General features: G+C 35.4%; 4 protein-coding genes across 4 annotated transcripts in view; all 4 read left to right on the top strand.

Moving 5' to 3' along the window:
• Positions 1 to 1,939: 1,939 nt before the first annotated feature.
• On the top strand, positions 1,940 to 3,609 carry LOC101887597 (peptidyl-prolyl cis-trans isomerase Fkbp12). The gene is made up of 2 exons (XM_059127575.1): positions 1,940 to 2,101; positions 2,350 to 3,609. The coding sequence occupies exons 1-2, from the start codon at positions 2,061 to 2,063 to the stop codon at positions 2,633 to 2,635; spliced, it is 327 nt and encodes a 108-aa protein (XP_058983558.1). The 5' UTR covers positions 1,940 to 2,060; the 3' UTR covers positions 2,636 to 3,609.
• A 1,739-nt stretch (positions 3,610 to 5,348) lies between these two features.
• Positions 5,349 to 8,485, top strand: LOC101887420 (uncharacterized). Its single transcript, XM_005189184.4, has 2 exons — positions 5,349 to 6,136; positions 6,194 to 8,485. Exons 1-2 carry the CDS (start codon positions 5,773 to 5,775, stop codon positions 8,086 to 8,088), a joined length of 2,259 nt encoding a protein of 752 aa, XP_005189241.2. The 5' UTR covers positions 5,349 to 5,772; the 3' UTR covers positions 8,089 to 8,485.
• Positions 8,486 to 9,191: 706 nt separating this feature from the next.
• Positions 9,192 to 10,462, top strand: LOC101887923 (protein lin-37 homolog). The gene is made up of 2 exons (XM_005189187.4): positions 9,192 to 9,426; positions 9,526 to 10,462. The coding sequence occupies exon 2, from the start codon at positions 9,542 to 9,544 to the stop codon at positions 10,328 to 10,330; it is 789 nt and encodes a 262-aa protein (XP_005189244.1). The 5' UTR covers positions 9,192 to 9,426; positions 9,526 to 9,541; the 3' UTR covers positions 10,331 to 10,462.
• A 979-nt stretch (positions 10,463 to 11,441) lies between these two features.
• LOC101887761 (protein germ cell-less) overlaps positions 11,442 to 18,644 on the top strand; it is a 44,661-nt gene continuing 37,458 nt past the window's right edge. The window contains exon 1 of the mRNA XM_059127573.1: positions 11,442 to 11,789. The gene's annotated coding sequence lies outside the window, so the exon portion shown is untranslated. The remainder of the gene's footprint in view (positions 11,790 to 18,644) is intronic.

The raw sequence follows: 18,644 nt of genomic DNA, 5'->3' as shown, positions 1-18,644 counted from the left end.
TATTTTCAAGATACTTACAGCATGTTTACATTACAGCTTTTTGCCGTGTTAACCTCCTTTATGAGGATTTATTTGACGTAAAAGCAATGGAATATTGGCAATGTAAATCTACTGGTTTTACTGAATCGGATAAACTATAAACGTTCTATTGGGTAAGTCTGTTTAATTATCTTGCATGAAAATTACAAACAAACTGTCCTTCATATTCATATTTATTACATTATTTATAATGCTCATATTGCACTGTCCGGAATTTCAAATTTCCTACTAAATAACTGCAAACAAGAAGATCTAAAGGTGAGAGTACATAAAAAGCTTTTTTTGACTGGCTTAATTTTTCGGCTGGATTCTTCGTAGAGGAACAAAGTTGTTTCAGGTTGACTATATTCGATTTTGGCCCTACGCTCCTTTGTTATTTTCCAAAGAAGTCAGCAGTCAAAAAAGGGTTTTATGTATTCTCATCTTAATTAATCATGTCCTCATGTATACAACTTTAGTAAATTATCGATTTATAGAACCCTACTTATATTTTTTGTTAGCCAACAAAGAAAAATAATAAAAATATATATATTAGTAGAGTAAACTTCCTTTTTTTTTCTTTTTCATTGAGAAATAGACATTTTGTTACTGGTTTTAGTCAAATTAACCTGATATTACCATAAAATCGTGGAGGCCGTTAGCATAGTCGATATCCTTCGGCTTCAAGTTAAAATCGATTTTATTTAACGATAGTTTCGATAAGATTAACTTGACTATCTTTCTTTGTATATCCCACGAAAAAATTCTACTTGACGTCCACGAAAATTTCCTCCGGGAGAGTGAGGTTTTCTTCCTTCCACAATGTAGACAAAGTAGGCTAGTTTAGAAAAATTTGCAAGTAAACAGACCAACCTGTATGGATTATAATGTCAGAATTACCATCACAACAAATGCAGTCAGCTGTTTTGTAGCAATACATTTGAATAAATAAGCAAAAAACGAGACTGCTGAAATAAACTTCAAGATTTCTTTTCAGAATCACCTATCTCTATAGATTAAGTTCATCACAAAAAGGTTACATTCTGGCCACACATACGTTGTAATAAGCATGTAATAAAACAACAGAAAAACAGCCCTGAAACTATGCCCTGTTCCTGTCAGAATTAATCAAATTAAGGCATTTAATTTATTTTTTAATATGAGTTAAGTGGCACGAAAAATGAATGAATTGCCTGTATTTTTTCAAAAAAAAATCAAACTAGTTAATATCTTTATCGGCTGGTAGCTCTGCCTTAAGGTGCAAGTACATAAAAAGCTTCAAGTCATTGGAGATTATTAAAATACGCATTTTCAACCACTTTTACAAATTTAAATAATTTTTCATTCAACATTTTCAATTCAAAATTTGGTTTGACAGTTCATTGTCCTAGCAGCGTTGTCGACTACCTTTATTCTTCTACCATGGTTTGCCTAACAAATCACACCTTTTAATTTAAGAACATTTGATCATATATTTAACAATGTTGAAGATTAAATATAGTTGTGTATATGCATATATTTCAAAGAATATTAATGATATTCATTTTTTTAATTAATTCAATTTTCTAACTTAAAATGTATCTTAATTTACAGCCAATGGGAACATGGTATAAAGACAGGACGTACGACAAAATAATGACGTCTGACGCCGACCAACTATTATTTGAGTGTCATCGCCGTCATTTCCCGCTCAAATTGATATTTGTAGGGCATATTATGTATTAAATAATGCTTTTTTTTATTAAATTTGAGAGAAAACCCCTTCTAGCACATTTTTCTAGAGACTTTAGTGAGCGGGCCACTCGTTTTGATTTTTTTTCTGTGTTACAGAGAATCGACTTTCGATTAATCGATTGTTGAAAAGTGATAATTGCAATTGTGCCAAGTTACCAACCCCCCGAAAAAAAAACTTGCCGATTTTGGTAAAATCCACCAAATGTGGCAACCTTGATTACTTGGATAGATACTTGATTCTGCAAAAAGCCGTGCGTGCGGTAATTCGTTTGTTTAAAGTGTTAAACATTTAGCATAAAAGAAACAACATGGGTGTACAAATTGTGCCAATTTCTCCCGGTGATGGTAGGTTTTGTCAACTTATTGTGTTATAAATTGATAGTTTTAAAAAATTCATTGCAAATTAAATGCATATCATCGAGTACAAAAAACTAACCTTAATTTTTCGCATTTTTTCCTATCTTCCTTGTGTTTGTTCTGTATGTGTATTGTTTGTGTGCGTACGTGCGCTGCCACTGCGTTTGTGTTTTTTTGTGTATGTTGTCCACACATTGAAAAAACAAAAAAAACTCATCGCAAACAAACAACTACAGGTAGCACATTCCCCAAGAATGGCCACACAGTGTCTGTTCACTATACCGGTACCTTGGAAAACGGAACCAAGTTCGATTCTTCTAGGGATCGCAACAAGCCCTTCAAGTTCACCATTGGCAGGGGCGAAGTAATCCGTGGCTGGGACGAGGGCGTGGCTCAATTGTCCCTTGGCCAGCGTGCTAAATTGATTTGCTCTCCCGATTATGCCTACGGATCACGTGGTCATCCCGGTGTCATTCCACCAAATGCCACCCTTCACTTTGATGTGGAATTGCTTAAGATCGAGTAAAATGTGGCGCATATGCACAAAAAGATATGTGGAGGAGGCACATTAGTACCACAACTCTATAACCAAACAACAACATCAAACATCTGGAAATGTATGAATCAAAGTTGCATTTAAACAACACAAAAAAACGGAAACTAATCGCTCTACCCCAAGTAAAATAACCCACAAGATTATACAAGAAAGAAAGAATAAACAAAAATATGTAGTCATTTACACAACAACAACAAGATTTAATACAATTTTTCTTATACTCTTAAAACAAACAAACATTATTCTTCTTCATATACGAAAACAATTCAAATACAAAAAAAAATCAATTTATGCATGCATAAAAAATAAACTTATTAAAAAAACCTAAAAAGAAAGTACTTTATCAAAACTCTATATTTAAACATAATAACAAAAAAACAGCAAGCAAATCATGAAAAAAACCAATGAACAACCTACTCAATATATATTATTCTTATTACTAAATGTACCAATTTTATACAATCTTATACTATACATAATAACTTGTATACAACACGAAATGAATGTTTGTCCGGCATTCATTTTGTGTTCCTTTTTTATATAACTTTTTTTTTTTGATTTTCATAAAATGATGATGAATATTTATGGTGTGGTCTAAAGGAATTCCATACCTCTGAATTCCTTCCGCCCAATTTATACTACAACAACTACTCTATTTAACATAACAAAAAGAAATACTGGCTTGGAATAATTGCAAGAAGCTGTATGCGCTAATCTTAATTGAATGTAGCCTAAATGTTAAGGAAAAAGAAAAAAAAAACAAAACTTAATCTTCCCATACTTTATAATTGTAAGCTAATTGTATTTAAAGAAGTAAACAAAAGACATGTTTTATTTCCAAAAAAAATTCCAAAAGTCAACAACTAATATGAATTGTGAATCAAATATTATCTTCAAACAAATAACATCTTAGAAAAATCGTCAGAAGTTAAAACAAAAACAAATCAGTGTTTTATTTCACATGGTAATGGTGAGGGAAATTGAGTGGGAGTTGAAATACCTAGGTTTAAGATTTTGAAATGGCTTCAGGCAAATAAGCTTTAAAGTACTTTTCTCTAAAATCCGAAATTATCTGTTAAAAATTGCAAAATTGTTGGTCAGGAAACGATTTTTCAATTGTTCAGTATTTCCAAGTTAACTTGGTATTTGTAAAGCATATTTTTAGGCTCTAGGAGAAAAAATCTTTTCGGTCAGAAAGTCCGAGAGCGGCTACCTTCGATGTTGTCATTTTTCATTCTTAGGCTCTCCAACCCAAACTATATCCAATTTCAGTTGGAAAACATTTTTACTTTTCAATAGTAGCAAAATGTAGCCGAATCGGTTTCCAATTCTAAATCGCAATTGAAGTATTCCCATGACGATAATCATCAGTTCGTGATGGTTTCTTGAGAAGAGGAGTGCTAAACGGAATGAGCTCAAAGAAGAAATATTTCTACAAAAAGAAATTTACCAAATTTTTGGAAAACATGTCTGGTCGTGCAAGAAATGATACGATTACCTATTTTCCAAGTTATTGAAATTCTCTATGATGAGTACTAAATCGGAAACAACACTTCGGGAGTTACATTCTGGCACTCTTTCAAGTCTACGGTCGTTCCTACATTGAGCTTGGATTTTGGATATCACTAGGAAACATTTCACCACAGCTGTAGAATCAGTTGGAAATATGCCCCATTATGGGTTTCCGGAGCACATTTTGCAGCATGACACTGAAGAAACATCAACTTTTCAAGCGAGAAGCAGCGTCCGTAATTCTTTAATATTCATGGCTATTAATGAAGAAATATACACGCAATGGATCTCTAGCTCAGCAATTCCAAACTTAAATTCAACTCTTAGGTATTTCATATTAAGATCACAATACAGTAAAATTGGTCTGTGCACAATGATGCAGTTCCCATTATAAGTCCTCAACTCCATTTTCATAAGTTTCTTGAAACGATCACAACGCCGTAATCCAGGGAAAAGTGGAATATACAAAGGTAATTGCTGGTTTAATTTTCCTTAGTAAACTTTAAGCAAAACCTTTCTTGAAACTGTTTTAAATGATTTTGCTGTTCAAACTCCGTTACGTCTTTGCTGGTTCCTTCATTATCTCTTGCTTCTTACATGCATTCGATTGTTATCGATAATTACAATTAGTTTAAAATCGATCTAGACCTCCCTTATGGGACATATTTTACAATGATTTATGACTAAGTTCATTTCATTCAATTTTAAATATGTTTACTAATTCAATGCGTTATTAATTATCAGGGAAAAGAGTTTTCAGTTGCAAATTGATAACTATAGAAACCTGTGTAAATCTTAGAACCTCTACTATTCATGCAGGTAACCTAGTTTCCCTCAAGTCTCATTCGTAAACAAGACATTATATATTATTCTCATTCGTAAACAAAAACCCTACAGGAATCACTAATTTCTTAGCTTTCCATTTTATTAGCTTTCCTTTCGTATCGCTTGGAAAGTTTTTAAATTGTTTTGTTTTAAACCTATCAAATAGCTAGCTTTGATAAATAAGATCGAAGTGTCCGATTTAGTTGCCGTTATAAATAAATTAAATATAAATTATATGTTAAAAATAAATTTTTCACTTTGTTTTATTCACCGACGACAACATTTCTGGGCAACTCAAGCCGCCGACGCCGCCCGCAACTTTGCTCAGCTTTGTTCTCTCAATACTGGTGACTGACTTGGTAGAGCAATGAAAAAGCAACGAAAAACGACTTACCTATCCCTAATGAAAATATTGTAAAAAAAAGTAAAATTGGCTGCAAACGAACAGCAAAGTAATAGAAAATCAAGTGTAAACCACTTGAATTGTAAATACAATAACAAGAAAAGGTGGTAAGTGCAAGAACAAAGCTAGTGGACACCACGATACGGCCAATGAAAAGGAGAAGAGACCAAAGAAACCATACATACCAGACAACAAGAGTTACAACAAAAACGGCGGCGACAGCGACGACGGGAAAAATAAAGAGGCGAAAAACAAAGGAAAAAAACTTTGCAGGCCAATAACGTCGTGCAAGAGGATAACACAAACCAACAATAGACGTCAGTCAGCGCCAGCCAGCCAAGAAACTCAACAAGGCTATTTTAAGATCATGGACGATGATACAACGACGAAAATGAAGGTTAAGGATCAATGCCAATGCAGCCAAAACGACAAGGTCAATCTGGCGACAATGCAAAAACAAAGTACCAATGACGAGGACGGTAGCACTAGCAGCAGCGGTGACGACAACAACGTTGCTGAATCAGTTAATGAATCCAACCAAACTGTAAATGAGAAAGAGCTGGCGGACCGAACTGACGATGGTAATTGTTGTGTGGCCAAAGACGAAGAAGAATACCATGTAAATATGTTGCCCGATGAAATGTTGGAATTTATATTAACCTACCTGCCGCCGTACAAGGATTTGGAAAATTGCCGATTGGTGTGTAAACGTTGGAATGGCATTGTAAAAAGTAAGTAACTATGCAGTTTCTTATTGGGAAAAAACCAATCATCGTTTTCGTTTTCAGATTTAATACGACGCTCCAAAATCAATTTGCATAAGGGATTGGTGGATTATCGCCTAAGCTGGCAAGTGTATTCCCAACAAACTGCCGCCTCTATAGAGGCCAAAAATGGTGGCACGAATTGTGGTAGTCCCACAACGCCCATCATTGCTGGAAGATTTTCTCATTCTGCGGTACGTCATGGAAATTCAATGTATGTATTTGGTGGCGGCAGTTCTTCAGATACCACTTTCAATGATTTGTGGCGTTTCGATTTGTCGGAAATGCGTTGGGAACGTCCATTGTCCATGGGCTCATATCCGTCACCCAAAGGCAGTGCCTCGATGGTGTGTTGGCGTGAACAATTGGTTTTATTTGGTGGTTGGCGTTACCCTTCGCTGCATCCGCCATATCAGCAGTGGTGTCTGTTCGACGAGCTGCATTATTACGATTTGTTGACCAATCGTTGGTCTGTGGCCCTCACAATGACCAGCCCTCCTCCACTGGCTGGTCACTCGGCGAGTGTTCATGGTGATATAATGGTCATATTTGGTGGTTATCAAATCATTGAAGGTGTCAATTCAAATTCCAACGAAACCTGGTGTTTGGACCTGGCGGAACATCGCTGGTGGCAACCCACATTTTTGGGTACTCTAAAACCACCAGCCCGTTATGGACAATTCCAATTGGTCTTAGATGATAAACATTTGCTGGTGGTAGGAGGTTGTGGTGGGCCGAACAGTGTGTACTCCGATGCCTGGCTTCTGGATATGTCCAGGGATTTGTGGCAATGGAAATCCATACCGGTGCGTAACAAAAAATATGCCGCCTCACATATGTGGTGCAATCCTGCCTGTAAAATTGATTCGAAATTGGTTGTGTTAGGACCCACGCCCAATATGCCTCAAGATTTCCAACTAATGAAACAAGCTCGAGTGCCAGTGGGCGGTGGTCATGCTGCCCCACGGCCTGGTGGAGGTTTGGGTCACAATAATCATAATAACCCCTTGGACAGACACAGACCCAGAGCGATGTTAGATGGTGGTGGAGCCGTTAGAATACCCGCCGTAAATCACAATCGTTTGGAAAACCAAAGGAGGCCAGGTGCTGGTCAGGGAAATATACCACGTGATGGTCCCGATGATCACTATTTTGCCCAAAGAAGAGCCATTCTCAATCAACACCAGCAAAATGCCAATAACAATAATTTCGTCAATAATCACAACAACATTCATAATTTACAACCCCGCTATGGTAGTTTAAGAGATTTGCATCAGGCTCCCTCACCAGAGGAGAGAAATCAAAATCGGCCCTCAACATCGGCTGGATCGTCGCCACGCTTTAATGGCTCTCATCAGCATCAAGATAATGAGGCCAATGGCGGAGGCTTAGATCAGGAGGCGGCAAATCGTCTGCAACGTAACCTGGCCCTGAGATGCCGAGAAAACGAGCCTTTACTGCCCAAAAGATTCGATGAACTGTACGAGGATCAATTCCGCATGGCTGCCTTTAATGTACAAAACCGTCCACGATCCCTTTCGAAGGATCACAATGAACGTATTCGGCGCATGGAGGAGAAAATGAATGCTTTACGCAACTCCAGACGCAGTGCCATGGTCGAGCAGAAAGTTATCAAAGAGCCATCACCCAAAAGGGCAAAACGCAATGTCTTGTCGTTGTTTGTATGTGATCTATCGAATGCCTTATCCGAAACAACAGAACCCTATATAGAATGGTTAGAGTATAAGAATTATGGTGTCATACCCGGTGCCCCGGAACGACTAATACTATCAACAATGGTACCGGGTCATGGTGAATTGATATTATTCGGCGGTGTTCACAAAGAAACACTTAGTGAAATTACCCATCAAGTTTCCAATACTGTACACTTTTTGAGTGCTCCCCGAGATATTGTTTAATTTGTGGACGTGGACGGATGGAATTATTCTACTACTATTTTATTAAATAACCGTTGATGATCTCCGTTGATTTTCCTTCATTCATTCGTTTGTTTGTCGTCTTCGAGCGTGGTATTACTCGATGAGTGCTATGGAAGGGGCAAACTTTTTAGCACCGCTTGTTATTTATGCACTTTGCTTCAGAAAAATAATTGCCAAGTGTTTCGCAAAAGCAAAAAAGAAAACCTGACCTGTCTTATTTATAAGTGAGCTAAATTAATATTTTATTTTTTAGATTTTACTAAAATTATTCTAATTTTCTAAGGCAAAACAAAATATTTTATTCTCCACAAAGAAACCCAAGAATTTCAATTAACAAAATACAGAGTATTTGTTAAAAATTAAATGGAAAACTTTATTTATTGCTTTTTAAATTAATAAAATATTAATTACGGCATACCAAATAACCATAGTAATAAAGAAAAACTGCCATGTAGCGTATGAACTACATTGGGGATTTACATGGTTTTCTCCATGTATCAATTCTCCCGTCATTCAAAATTAAGTCTGTTTTCGAGTCAGTCTAGATTTTCTTGCATTTGATAAAACTACATTTACATGGAGAGAATATGTATAAATTTTATTGTAAAATTGAAAGTACTAATTATTACAAATCAGTTTGTAGTATTGTGTGTTACCCTGTGGGAACATATTTCAATGTGAATTCCAGTAAGACGAACAATGAAACAATTAAAATTTGTCATAAAGTTGACAATTTTAATGGATTCACTCCTGCAAGTCTTAGACGTGGATACTAACTCCATTATATTCTATACAACACATATATGTGCCCCCAAGCACAGTGTGTCTCAAAACATCAAGTAAGATGAGCTATCACTTTACTTGGAACGAACGTTTTCTTTACAAAAACCTCAAAATAGAAAGAAGCATTACAATTCTTGCGCTATTAGATGCAGTATTTCCTATAGACAGCCATAACAGGGATTGATAATTTGCTCAAATTCTTAACTCTAATAATTGGCGGTTTTACCGGACAAATACACATTTAAACCCCTGAAACTAAGACCACCCGTTATCGATCTGCATAACCCTATAGTGACGGCGTTAGTTTTTGTGAGCAGCTTTGTAACCAAGTACTGTCTGTGAGTGTGGGGTAGCTTTGGGACTCTTTGAATTTCTAAAAAATCTAAAAAATAATTATTATTGACATATTTATTGGAAATATTAATTTCTCAATTATTGCTGTTATCAATTTAAATTGATATATTCCAAAAAATACTATATTGGCCAGAAGTCACATCCATTTCCTTAAAGAAAGTGGCAGCTTCAGTTCAAAAGGTATCGTCGGGTTGGTTCGTTTAAATCAAAATCCTTAGTGGATTATTTTCTGAAACTCAATCAATAATTTTAAAACAATTTCTTTCATCTTTTTTACAGAAGGATTCAATTCAAGATGAAGACACCGCCACAAAAACGAAAACAACAGGCTGAGGTGGAAAAGATTCGTTTGCGAAGTGCCTCACATGAAAGTTTACACAATCAAGAAGTGGACGACATACCGTCTTCCTACGAAGAGGAAGAAGAAGATGGACAGGAGGAGGAATATCAGCCTGAAGAGGAGCCACAACGGCCAGTGGCCAAACAACGAGGCCGTCCACGTAAAAAGCCCATACAAGAAAATGTACAAAAATATTCTCCCCCGCCTACAACACCCAGCAAGAGACGTCGCCGTGATTTGGCCACATCAACGGGACACAATAAAATACAAGCTGAATCATTTGTTATGAAACTATTCGATCGCACCTTAGATCTATCAAAATATACCGAACAAACTGCCCTCTATCCCATATGCCGGGCATGGATGGCTAATCAGCCACGTAATCCGAATATACCAAGTTATCGTGAAACCCGATCTCCATCACCAGCCCACCGCGAAGATAATGGTTTGGAATTGGTGACACAACTGAGAAAAGGCTATATCAAGGAGGTGACAAGTTTGCCAAAGCCCAAAGAAACTGACTTGCCAAAAATAGCACCACAACAGGAGCCCAAAAGATATAGCGCCCATGAGGATTTGGTAACACCCGACGATCCAACAAAATACGCCAGTAAATCAGAGATATTGGGAGAACATTTAGGCAAATGGAAGCGCATAAAAAGCGATTGGCAAAAACACAACAAACGCTATCAGCAAAGAAACAACATCAATTTCTATTTATTGCAGGAGTTGTTTAAACCTTAGATGTAATGCATGATTTTTCATATTTGCTTTGTTTATATTTATGTTGGCATGTAGTTTTGATTTTATTATTCATTTTATAAATGAAAATAAAATAAATAGCTGGAAAATAATGCTTGCAAATTAAATTGAAAATCATTTAACCCAACGAACATCACTTTGGTCGAGACAAAATAGTTCTTAGTTACAAAAGATTTTTTCGATATCATAAAGGGAAAATCGATTATCGTTGTAAAAAATTGTAAATTCTTGCAGTTCTGGATCAGGCCAAATGATAATGGGTATCTTTTTTTACAAATTATGGTCTGTTCCAGAAGTACAAGAATGTAAAAGTTTATGCTCCGATAACCGATTTTCCCTTTTTGGTATCGCAAACAATTGCAAAACTAGTAGATTCTTTCAGGTACTGGAACAGAACATTACTCAACATGTATTTATTATACTGTGCGTGCTTACCCCCATGGTAAAATAATTTACAAGATAGTCCATAGAAATCTCTTAATATAATTTTTCTTATGGTAACATTGTTATGCTAAAACAGTTTGAAAATATTCAAATTCTGTTGGAATTTTAATTTATATTTTGCATTTTTAAAATTCAATCAACCTGTTCAAGAATGTAAAAGTTTTTACTACGATAACCGATTTTCCTTTCATGATATCGCAAAAAAGTGCAAAAATAGTAGATTCTTGCAGATTCTGAACAGAGCATTTATCATGGTAGAAGAATATAGGTAGATGCATCAACGCTTGGGAATATTGATATGTCAACAATTTTAAAATGTTTTTTCAAATATAAGTAGATTTTTATATTTTTTCTTATACAACGTCAATTTGGTGTTATTGTTATATGCAATTTTTAAAAATTTGAATAGTTTTTCAATCAATTGCGAAATTTGTTTGACAGTTCGTTGTCCCAGCAGCTGTATCGATGCGTTTACCTGTATTCTTCTACCATGTTTGACACAAAAAAAAAAAAACTATGAAAAAATGAAGAAAACGCCATGCGTCTAAATTGTGTTCTAACGCCGACGTCTGACATAACCGATAACCACTGAAGAGAGCGAGAGAGAGAGACCTACCTGGGAAATCATAAACAAAACAAAAAAATATTTGTTATTTGTTTTTTAAGTCGGAGACGTGCGGTTCGGTAGTCGCGGATGTGGGATTAACTTAATAAACAAAATAATAAATAAACAAATAAAATTAATGAATGAACAAGTTTTTCCAATGACATATTAAATGTATTAATAAAAAAATAAAAAGAGAGCAACAAATTGTGAGAAAATCAAAGAATAGGAAACGCATTCAAAATTGCGTTTCAATTTGTGATTGCTTCGTTTTGTGAATTCTGAAGGATGAATTTGATTTGTGCATTGCTTACTTAAGATTACAACAACAACAACAAAACAAAAATAATATTTGCATTTAATTATCAGTGCTGTGAAAATTATCTTGTCGTGGTAAGTGAATTCCAGACGAAGTTCGTCCATAAGTTTTCTAGTTTTCATCTGTGCATTTTTCTCACAGATTGTACATATATAGACACACACACAATCGTTGATATATGTACAGACCAAGTAAATATCATTTTATGTGTCTGCTTTCGTTGCATTTCTTTTTCTCGTTTTTTTGGGTGCACGTTTTTTGTGGGTTTCTTGAGCTTTTTTTACGTGTCTCCTCCATTACATCCAGCCAACGTAATAATATGTTGGTGGAAATGATACTATTTGTGGAATATAATATCAGACGAAATAGTATTTAGGATTGAAATGCACGTTAAAGAATTAGTTTTTGTTACCGAGCTATTGTGTTGCATGCTGAGAAATTGCTATTGCGAAACTAGGTCAAGTCCGAACAAATCATAAAACATTGCTCAGATCTATAAAAGGGCCAGCAATTTTTTACGAATTGTTTCCTATGAATCTAGGGTCATCATATTTGAAGTTTGCTTATATTGGCTTGAGAGTCATAAGATCAAATCCAATTTGAATCTGCATACTGAGAGGCTCCTCCATATTGAGAAATCCGATTGTGTTTTCTGAACTCATTGCAACTATATTTTTACATTGAAACGTTCGTATTTTATAGAAGATGCACAAATATTCATATATCACTGCAGAAGTATAAATTAAACTGAGAGTGGTCCGTTGTTTTAAATGAATTAAAAAAAAAACCAAATCAATATAGGTAGGTTCATGGCAACACACCTCGAAAACCTTTCGAGGGTGTTTAATGAGGAAAAATGTACTTATCCATGTAAGAAGTAGAATGTCGCAAAAGTAACAACTCTTGAAGGACACCTGCGAACGTCCCAGAAGATAACATTCGTATTCCAGCATGAGGAGTGGGTTTTTAAGCTTAAGCGTTTCATGGACACCATAACTGCAGCCATTTTGTTCAGACGACTTTGGTCCGTCCTGAACGTTAGAAGCTTTACGATGAACATTCTGGATAGTCAAGCCATGGAAAGAATAAAACAGTTACATTTATAGCGATTGTTTGAACCACTGGCCACCCAGATTTTAAATGAAATTTATTGCCAACCTTTTTTTGATTGAAGAAGTACAGGCTGACATAAAAAACCGCAACAAAGTCAAACGTCATAATTTTTAATTATTTTCAATTTTATTGAATGAAAACAAACAATGTCGGAAATAGAATCACATTTTAGAATAAGTTTATATTTGTGCGAATTGGTCACCTTTGGCACGAATTAGGGGCTTCAAACGGCCAATGAAACCGTCACACGCTGCCCGAATGTTGCTCTTCGGTATTTTTGCCCATTCCCGGCGAAGCGCTTGCTTGAGGTGATCGACACTTTTTTTTATTTTTTAGTGCGAACCTTGCTTTAGAAAATACTACAGACACAATAGTCCAACGGATTGGTATTCGGAGATTTTGGTGGCTTTTGTGCGCTGGAAATGAAGTAAGGAACCTCATTTTGTAACCATTCTTGGGTGGCGCGTGCTGAGTGCAATGGTACTGAGTCCTGTTGGAATGTCCAAGGTCTGCGGCCAAAATGTTTGCGTGCCCAAGGCACACAAAGATTTATTCACATTTAAATACTGGAGTGCTCTTAAGATAGCCACTTGTGGTTTTCCATCCAAATATAAAGAAATCAGACTATCACGCCAGAATTCCATCACGAATAACTTTTTTGTGGAAAATTCTCACCAAAATGCTTTTGTACGCTTGTAAACAATATTATGAGCTGTCATTGGAATAATTTTAATAGCTGTCGGACGAGTGGCTTAGAAATGACAGCAGTCTGAAGTTGGTTGCAGTTTTCTCTTCTCACCCTGTAGAGTATGGTCGCAAAATAGAAGTAGCAATAATAAATGTTTTGTGTGGTCACAACTCAATATTGTTTTAATTATTTGGCATTGCTAATTAATAAAAATTAAGGTTTCTTATTTGGTTTCCCTACATATTTGTTAACTCATCTCATTGTTATTATTTTGTCTAAGTAAAATAAATATGAATTAATAATAAATTTTGTCTGTGCGTTTGTTTGAATTTTTTGCAATACTTACCCAGATTAAGACATCACATGTCATACAACCACTAAATGTATCAATTGATTGAGGTTTTCTAAATGCGGTTTCAAAACATTGTATGGAGCTGATAAAAGTGAAATACAATGGTAGCATGTTTTTTTTTAATAAACTTCTAGATAATTGTTTTTATTTGCAAATACCATAACCTTACCAAACGTATGATCAGAATTTTCTCCACACATATTTAGAATTTTGTTGGTTTCTTATCAAGGTGTTTGCAAAGAGTAAACACTTTGTTCTAAATGTCTTAATTATGCAATAATGCATTCAGCTTTGTTTGTATTTCTTATCAATTTAGAATTTTTTTTTTCGCGTTAGAAGAAAGGGTACTAAATGCGAACTAAAAATATATCAAAATTCAATTTTTACAAAAGTATAGGTTTAGGGTTTTCTGAGTTCCAGAAAGCTTTTCCTCATAAAAATTGGAACTTATGAACATCTCTTTGACATTTATTAATTTCCCTATGTAGGTTTCTCATTAAAAAGGTGGTCATACAATCATATGTATACATTATTTCGAAATTATTTTGACGACATTTCATTGTCAAAATATATATTTAAAAATCCATAAGTCAAATATGAGATCCTATTTTCTATCCGGTGAATTTTGTCGATTATTTAAAATAATTGTACATTCCTTTTTACCATGGACTTGGCACTCATGTTTCGAAATTTTATATTACGCATTCTATTCGATTTTTATTTTGCATTCATAATCTCATTTATGGTTGAATGTCGAATAAAACTACATTTTTAAGATAATTGGGAAGTGTATACCTTATGTAAATAAGTTTTTGAAGGTCCTTCTATTTGTATAGAAATCTCTTTTTATACCCTCAGCCATATGGCTAGAGAAGGTATATAGCATTTGATACGGCCAAAATTTGCTTCATCGAATTAACGGTTTTAGACCCTAGGTCTCTGGAACAAACCCTTTTCAGGATATTTGGAGTCGATCTAGTGATGTCCGCCCGTCCGTGTGTCTGGCTGTTGCGCAGGATAACACTCGAAGGAAGTATACGATTTGGTCCAAACTTGGTACATCGTAATATTATTGTGAAACTTAGATCGAGTTCGGAGAAGGGCAATATAGGTCCACTCCTTATGGTACCTCCCCCATAAAAGCTCGAAATTTTTAAAAATAAAAAGAAAGATTAATCTAATTTTGCTCAAACTTTGCAAATACCAATATTTGTATCAGTGCTAGCTCAGGAGCGAAAATGCACAATGTTGGACCACTCCATCAAGTACCTCCCCCGCAACGGATCAAAATTTTGAATAATTATAACTCTTAAAATTGTGATGTATGAGTCCGATTGTCCTCAAATTACACATATCACAATATTTTTTTTAACCCATGGTCTGGTTTGAAGATGGTAGAGAGCGGAACACTCCTTCTGGTACCTCTCCCACAAAGGGTGAGCATTTTGAATATCCATGAAGCTCATAAAACACGAAATTATCATCCGATTCCATTCAGACTTGTCACATTTCGATATTTCTATCGACACAAGATCTGTTATAAATATGGTAGACATCGGAACATTCCTTCTGTTACCTCCCCCACCAAGGGTTAAATTTTTGAATAACCAAAACGATCATAAAATCCGAAATAAGCATCCGGTTCTCTTCAAATTACACACATCACAATATTTTTATTAACCCACGGTCTGGTGTGAAGATGGTATATTTCGGTCCACACCTTCTGGAACCTCCCTCACAAAGGTCAACATTTTGAATTACCAAGAAGCTCGTAAAAAGCGAAATGAACATCCGATTCTTTTAAAATTTCATACATCTCAATGCTTCTACTGAAGCAAAATCTGGTGATGGTAGAGATCGGACCACTCTTTCTGGTACCGCCCCCGCAAAGGGTCAACATTTTCAATAATTCAAACGTTTTTAAAATTTTAACTAAGAAACCTATTATCTTAAAATTGTCATTTCAATATTTCCACTAACACCAGGCGTGGTATGAAGAACGGACCCATCCTTCTAGTACCTCCCCCACAAAGGGTCAAAATCTAGAATAACTATTAAGCACATAACACGCGAAATGAGCATCCGATTACCTTCAAACACGGCACATCCCAATAATTCTATCGACACAAGATGTGTTCTGAAGATGGACAAAATCGGACTACTCTTTCTGGTACCACCAAATCAAAATTTCAAATTATTATAACTCTCATTAAACGCGAACTTTTCGAAATATTATGAAATATCTAATTTAAAGTGAAGCAAGTAGTCGATATAAAATCTAAATATGATATGTTTTAATATTTTTATCAGACTTATGTAAGATACGAAATGGAAAATATTCGCCATCTCCCTGGGAACCTCTCCCATGAAGGGTCAACAGTTTTGATAATCATAACACAAGTAAAAATATATTTAAATATTGGCTGAGGGTATACAGCTGTCGGCAATACCGACTGATTCCATTTAACTTGATTCTAACTTTATTTCTCATTTTCCATTGTCATAACGGAAGAGATGTAACCACAACACATCCCATTTTTACAATATAAGCTACTGTGCCGCCAGCCACAATTTTTAAATGTCTATTTTTAGCTTATCAGCTATTTCTTTTGTTGCTTCGTTCCATTCGTTTGTTCATTCATTCATTCACATGTGTGGGACTTGTTGTGTTAGATTTCTTTACCTTTAACTTTGTAGCAATGTTTTTGACTTACCATGGCATGGCTCAGAGTGCTAGCAGCTGTGACATAAAACTTAATATTGTGTGCTCGATCGAAAGGTTTCAGGTTCGATACTCAAGATCAGCACCCAATAGATATTTAATATTATTGTTAATGTTGTATGATGGTGAAGGAGGAGTATCATCAATTTCATTATTAACTCGTGTGATAACATTTGTTGACAGCTTAACATTGAGACATTTTGTTAAATACATTCAATACAATTTGTTCTCAAAAATTAAAATCAAAATAAGCTGTTAGATTACTCAACGACTCAGTTTGTTGAAATATAACGAATGAATAGCCACGTTATAGGTCTAAACTCCCTGAGTTACAAATAAATTGAAATTATTTTTTGTAATCTTTAATAGCTATTTTTGGATATCTGCTGTGAATGAAGATAATAGGTTTGCCGTTTACAACAATTTTGGAGATAAAATATCAATATAACCTATGGACTAGGGTGCAGTCAATCCTTTGCACACCCTCCTATCTTAGAAATGTATAAGAGGAGAAGTCAATACTAATGACTACATATCACCACGGTTGTACTTCGAACCACTTGACATCCGCATACTTGACAGGAACGTCTAGACCCGTAACAATCCACTTTTATGTGGTATAGATGTCTATATTCAAAGATGAATGTGGTGCTGGGTTCTTCTGTGATATCCTGAAGATAAGTAAATCCCACAAACTTAGCAACGACTGTAATATATTCCAGGCGGAAATATTTTCGGTCAAAAAGGCAATTTTCGGTCAAATAGCAATACTATAACTATATACGTCGACAGTTAAGCGGCTTTAATTTTTATCCGTAAAATCTATGGCATTTTTGGAGAGCAGAATAGCCTTGGAAAATTCTGGGTTGTCAATCAAGCTCTGTTGGGTACCAGGCCATTAACATATTCCAGGTAATGAAACAGCAGATTAATTGGCAAGAAGGGGTTGCGAATCAACTGTCTTTGAAGTTGAGAACTCGGTAAGACCACTCCTGTGCCATTTCTTTCGTGCAATACATACCTCCCCCACAAAGGGTCAACATTTTGAATATTCATGAAGCTCATACAACGCGAAATTAACATCCGATTCCATTAAGACTTGGTTTATCTAAATATTTTTATCAACACAAGATCTGTTGTAAAGATGGTAGAGATCGGATGATTCCTTCTGGTGCCTCCGCCACAAAGTGTCAAAGTTTTGAATAACCAATATGGTTATAAAATCCGAAATAAGCATCCGGTTCTCTACACATCCCATTGTTTCTACTAACCCGAGATCTACTGTGAGTATGGGATATACCTGTCCACTCCTTCTGGTGCCTCCCCCACAAAAGGTCAAAATGTTGAATACCCGAAATTAACCGAAATTAACATTCGATTGAATTCAGTCTTGGTATATCTCAATGTTTCCATCAACACAAGATCTGTTACAAAGATGGAAGGGATCGGACCATTTCTTTTGGTACCTCCCCCGCAAAGGTTAAAAGTTTTGAATAAAACTACTTCGAGAGATTCCAACAAAAATGGGTATTATGATTTTCAGTCGCGGACTTCAATTTAATTCTATTATTATTTCCCCAATCTCTTCTCCTTTTCTCTTTCCTCTTCTTCAATAAATTTTAGTCAGATGTATTTTATGTTCACAGTAAAAAATCGGCTATATAGGTTCACGTGTTGGTATAGCTCCCATATAACTGTACCGACAGATTTTAGGGGTTTTTGGGTGTTTTAGTCACAATTTCAAACCGAATTTGTTGTAAATTGACATTTTGGTTCCCAATATATAGGAAACACCCATATAGAGAATTGTCTACAAAGTTTTGCTATAGACCCCATATAGCTGTACCCCCAAATATTCGGAATTTTTTGATTTGTGTCACACTTTTCGCCGGAATTGTTTCAAATTTGGTGTTTGGAGGTCGTGATGATGGGTACTACGTCCGATGACAGAAATTTGTCTTTAAAAGTCCACGTCTTCGTATAGCTCCCATATAAATGTTGTTTCGATATTCAGTATTTTCACGATTTTAGACACATTTTTTACCGGAATTATT

The sequence above is a fragment of the Musca domestica genome, unplaced genomic scaffold, assembly GCF_030504385.1.
Source record: "Musca domestica strain aabys unplaced genomic scaffold, Musca_domestica.polishedcontigs.V.1.1 46, whole genome shotgun sequence".
Lineage (NCBI taxonomy): Eukaryota > Metazoa > Arthropoda > Insecta > Diptera > Muscidae > Musca > Musca domestica.
Note: the sequence above shows the minus strand (reverse complement) of the source record. Positions and strands in the feature narration are given on the sequence as shown.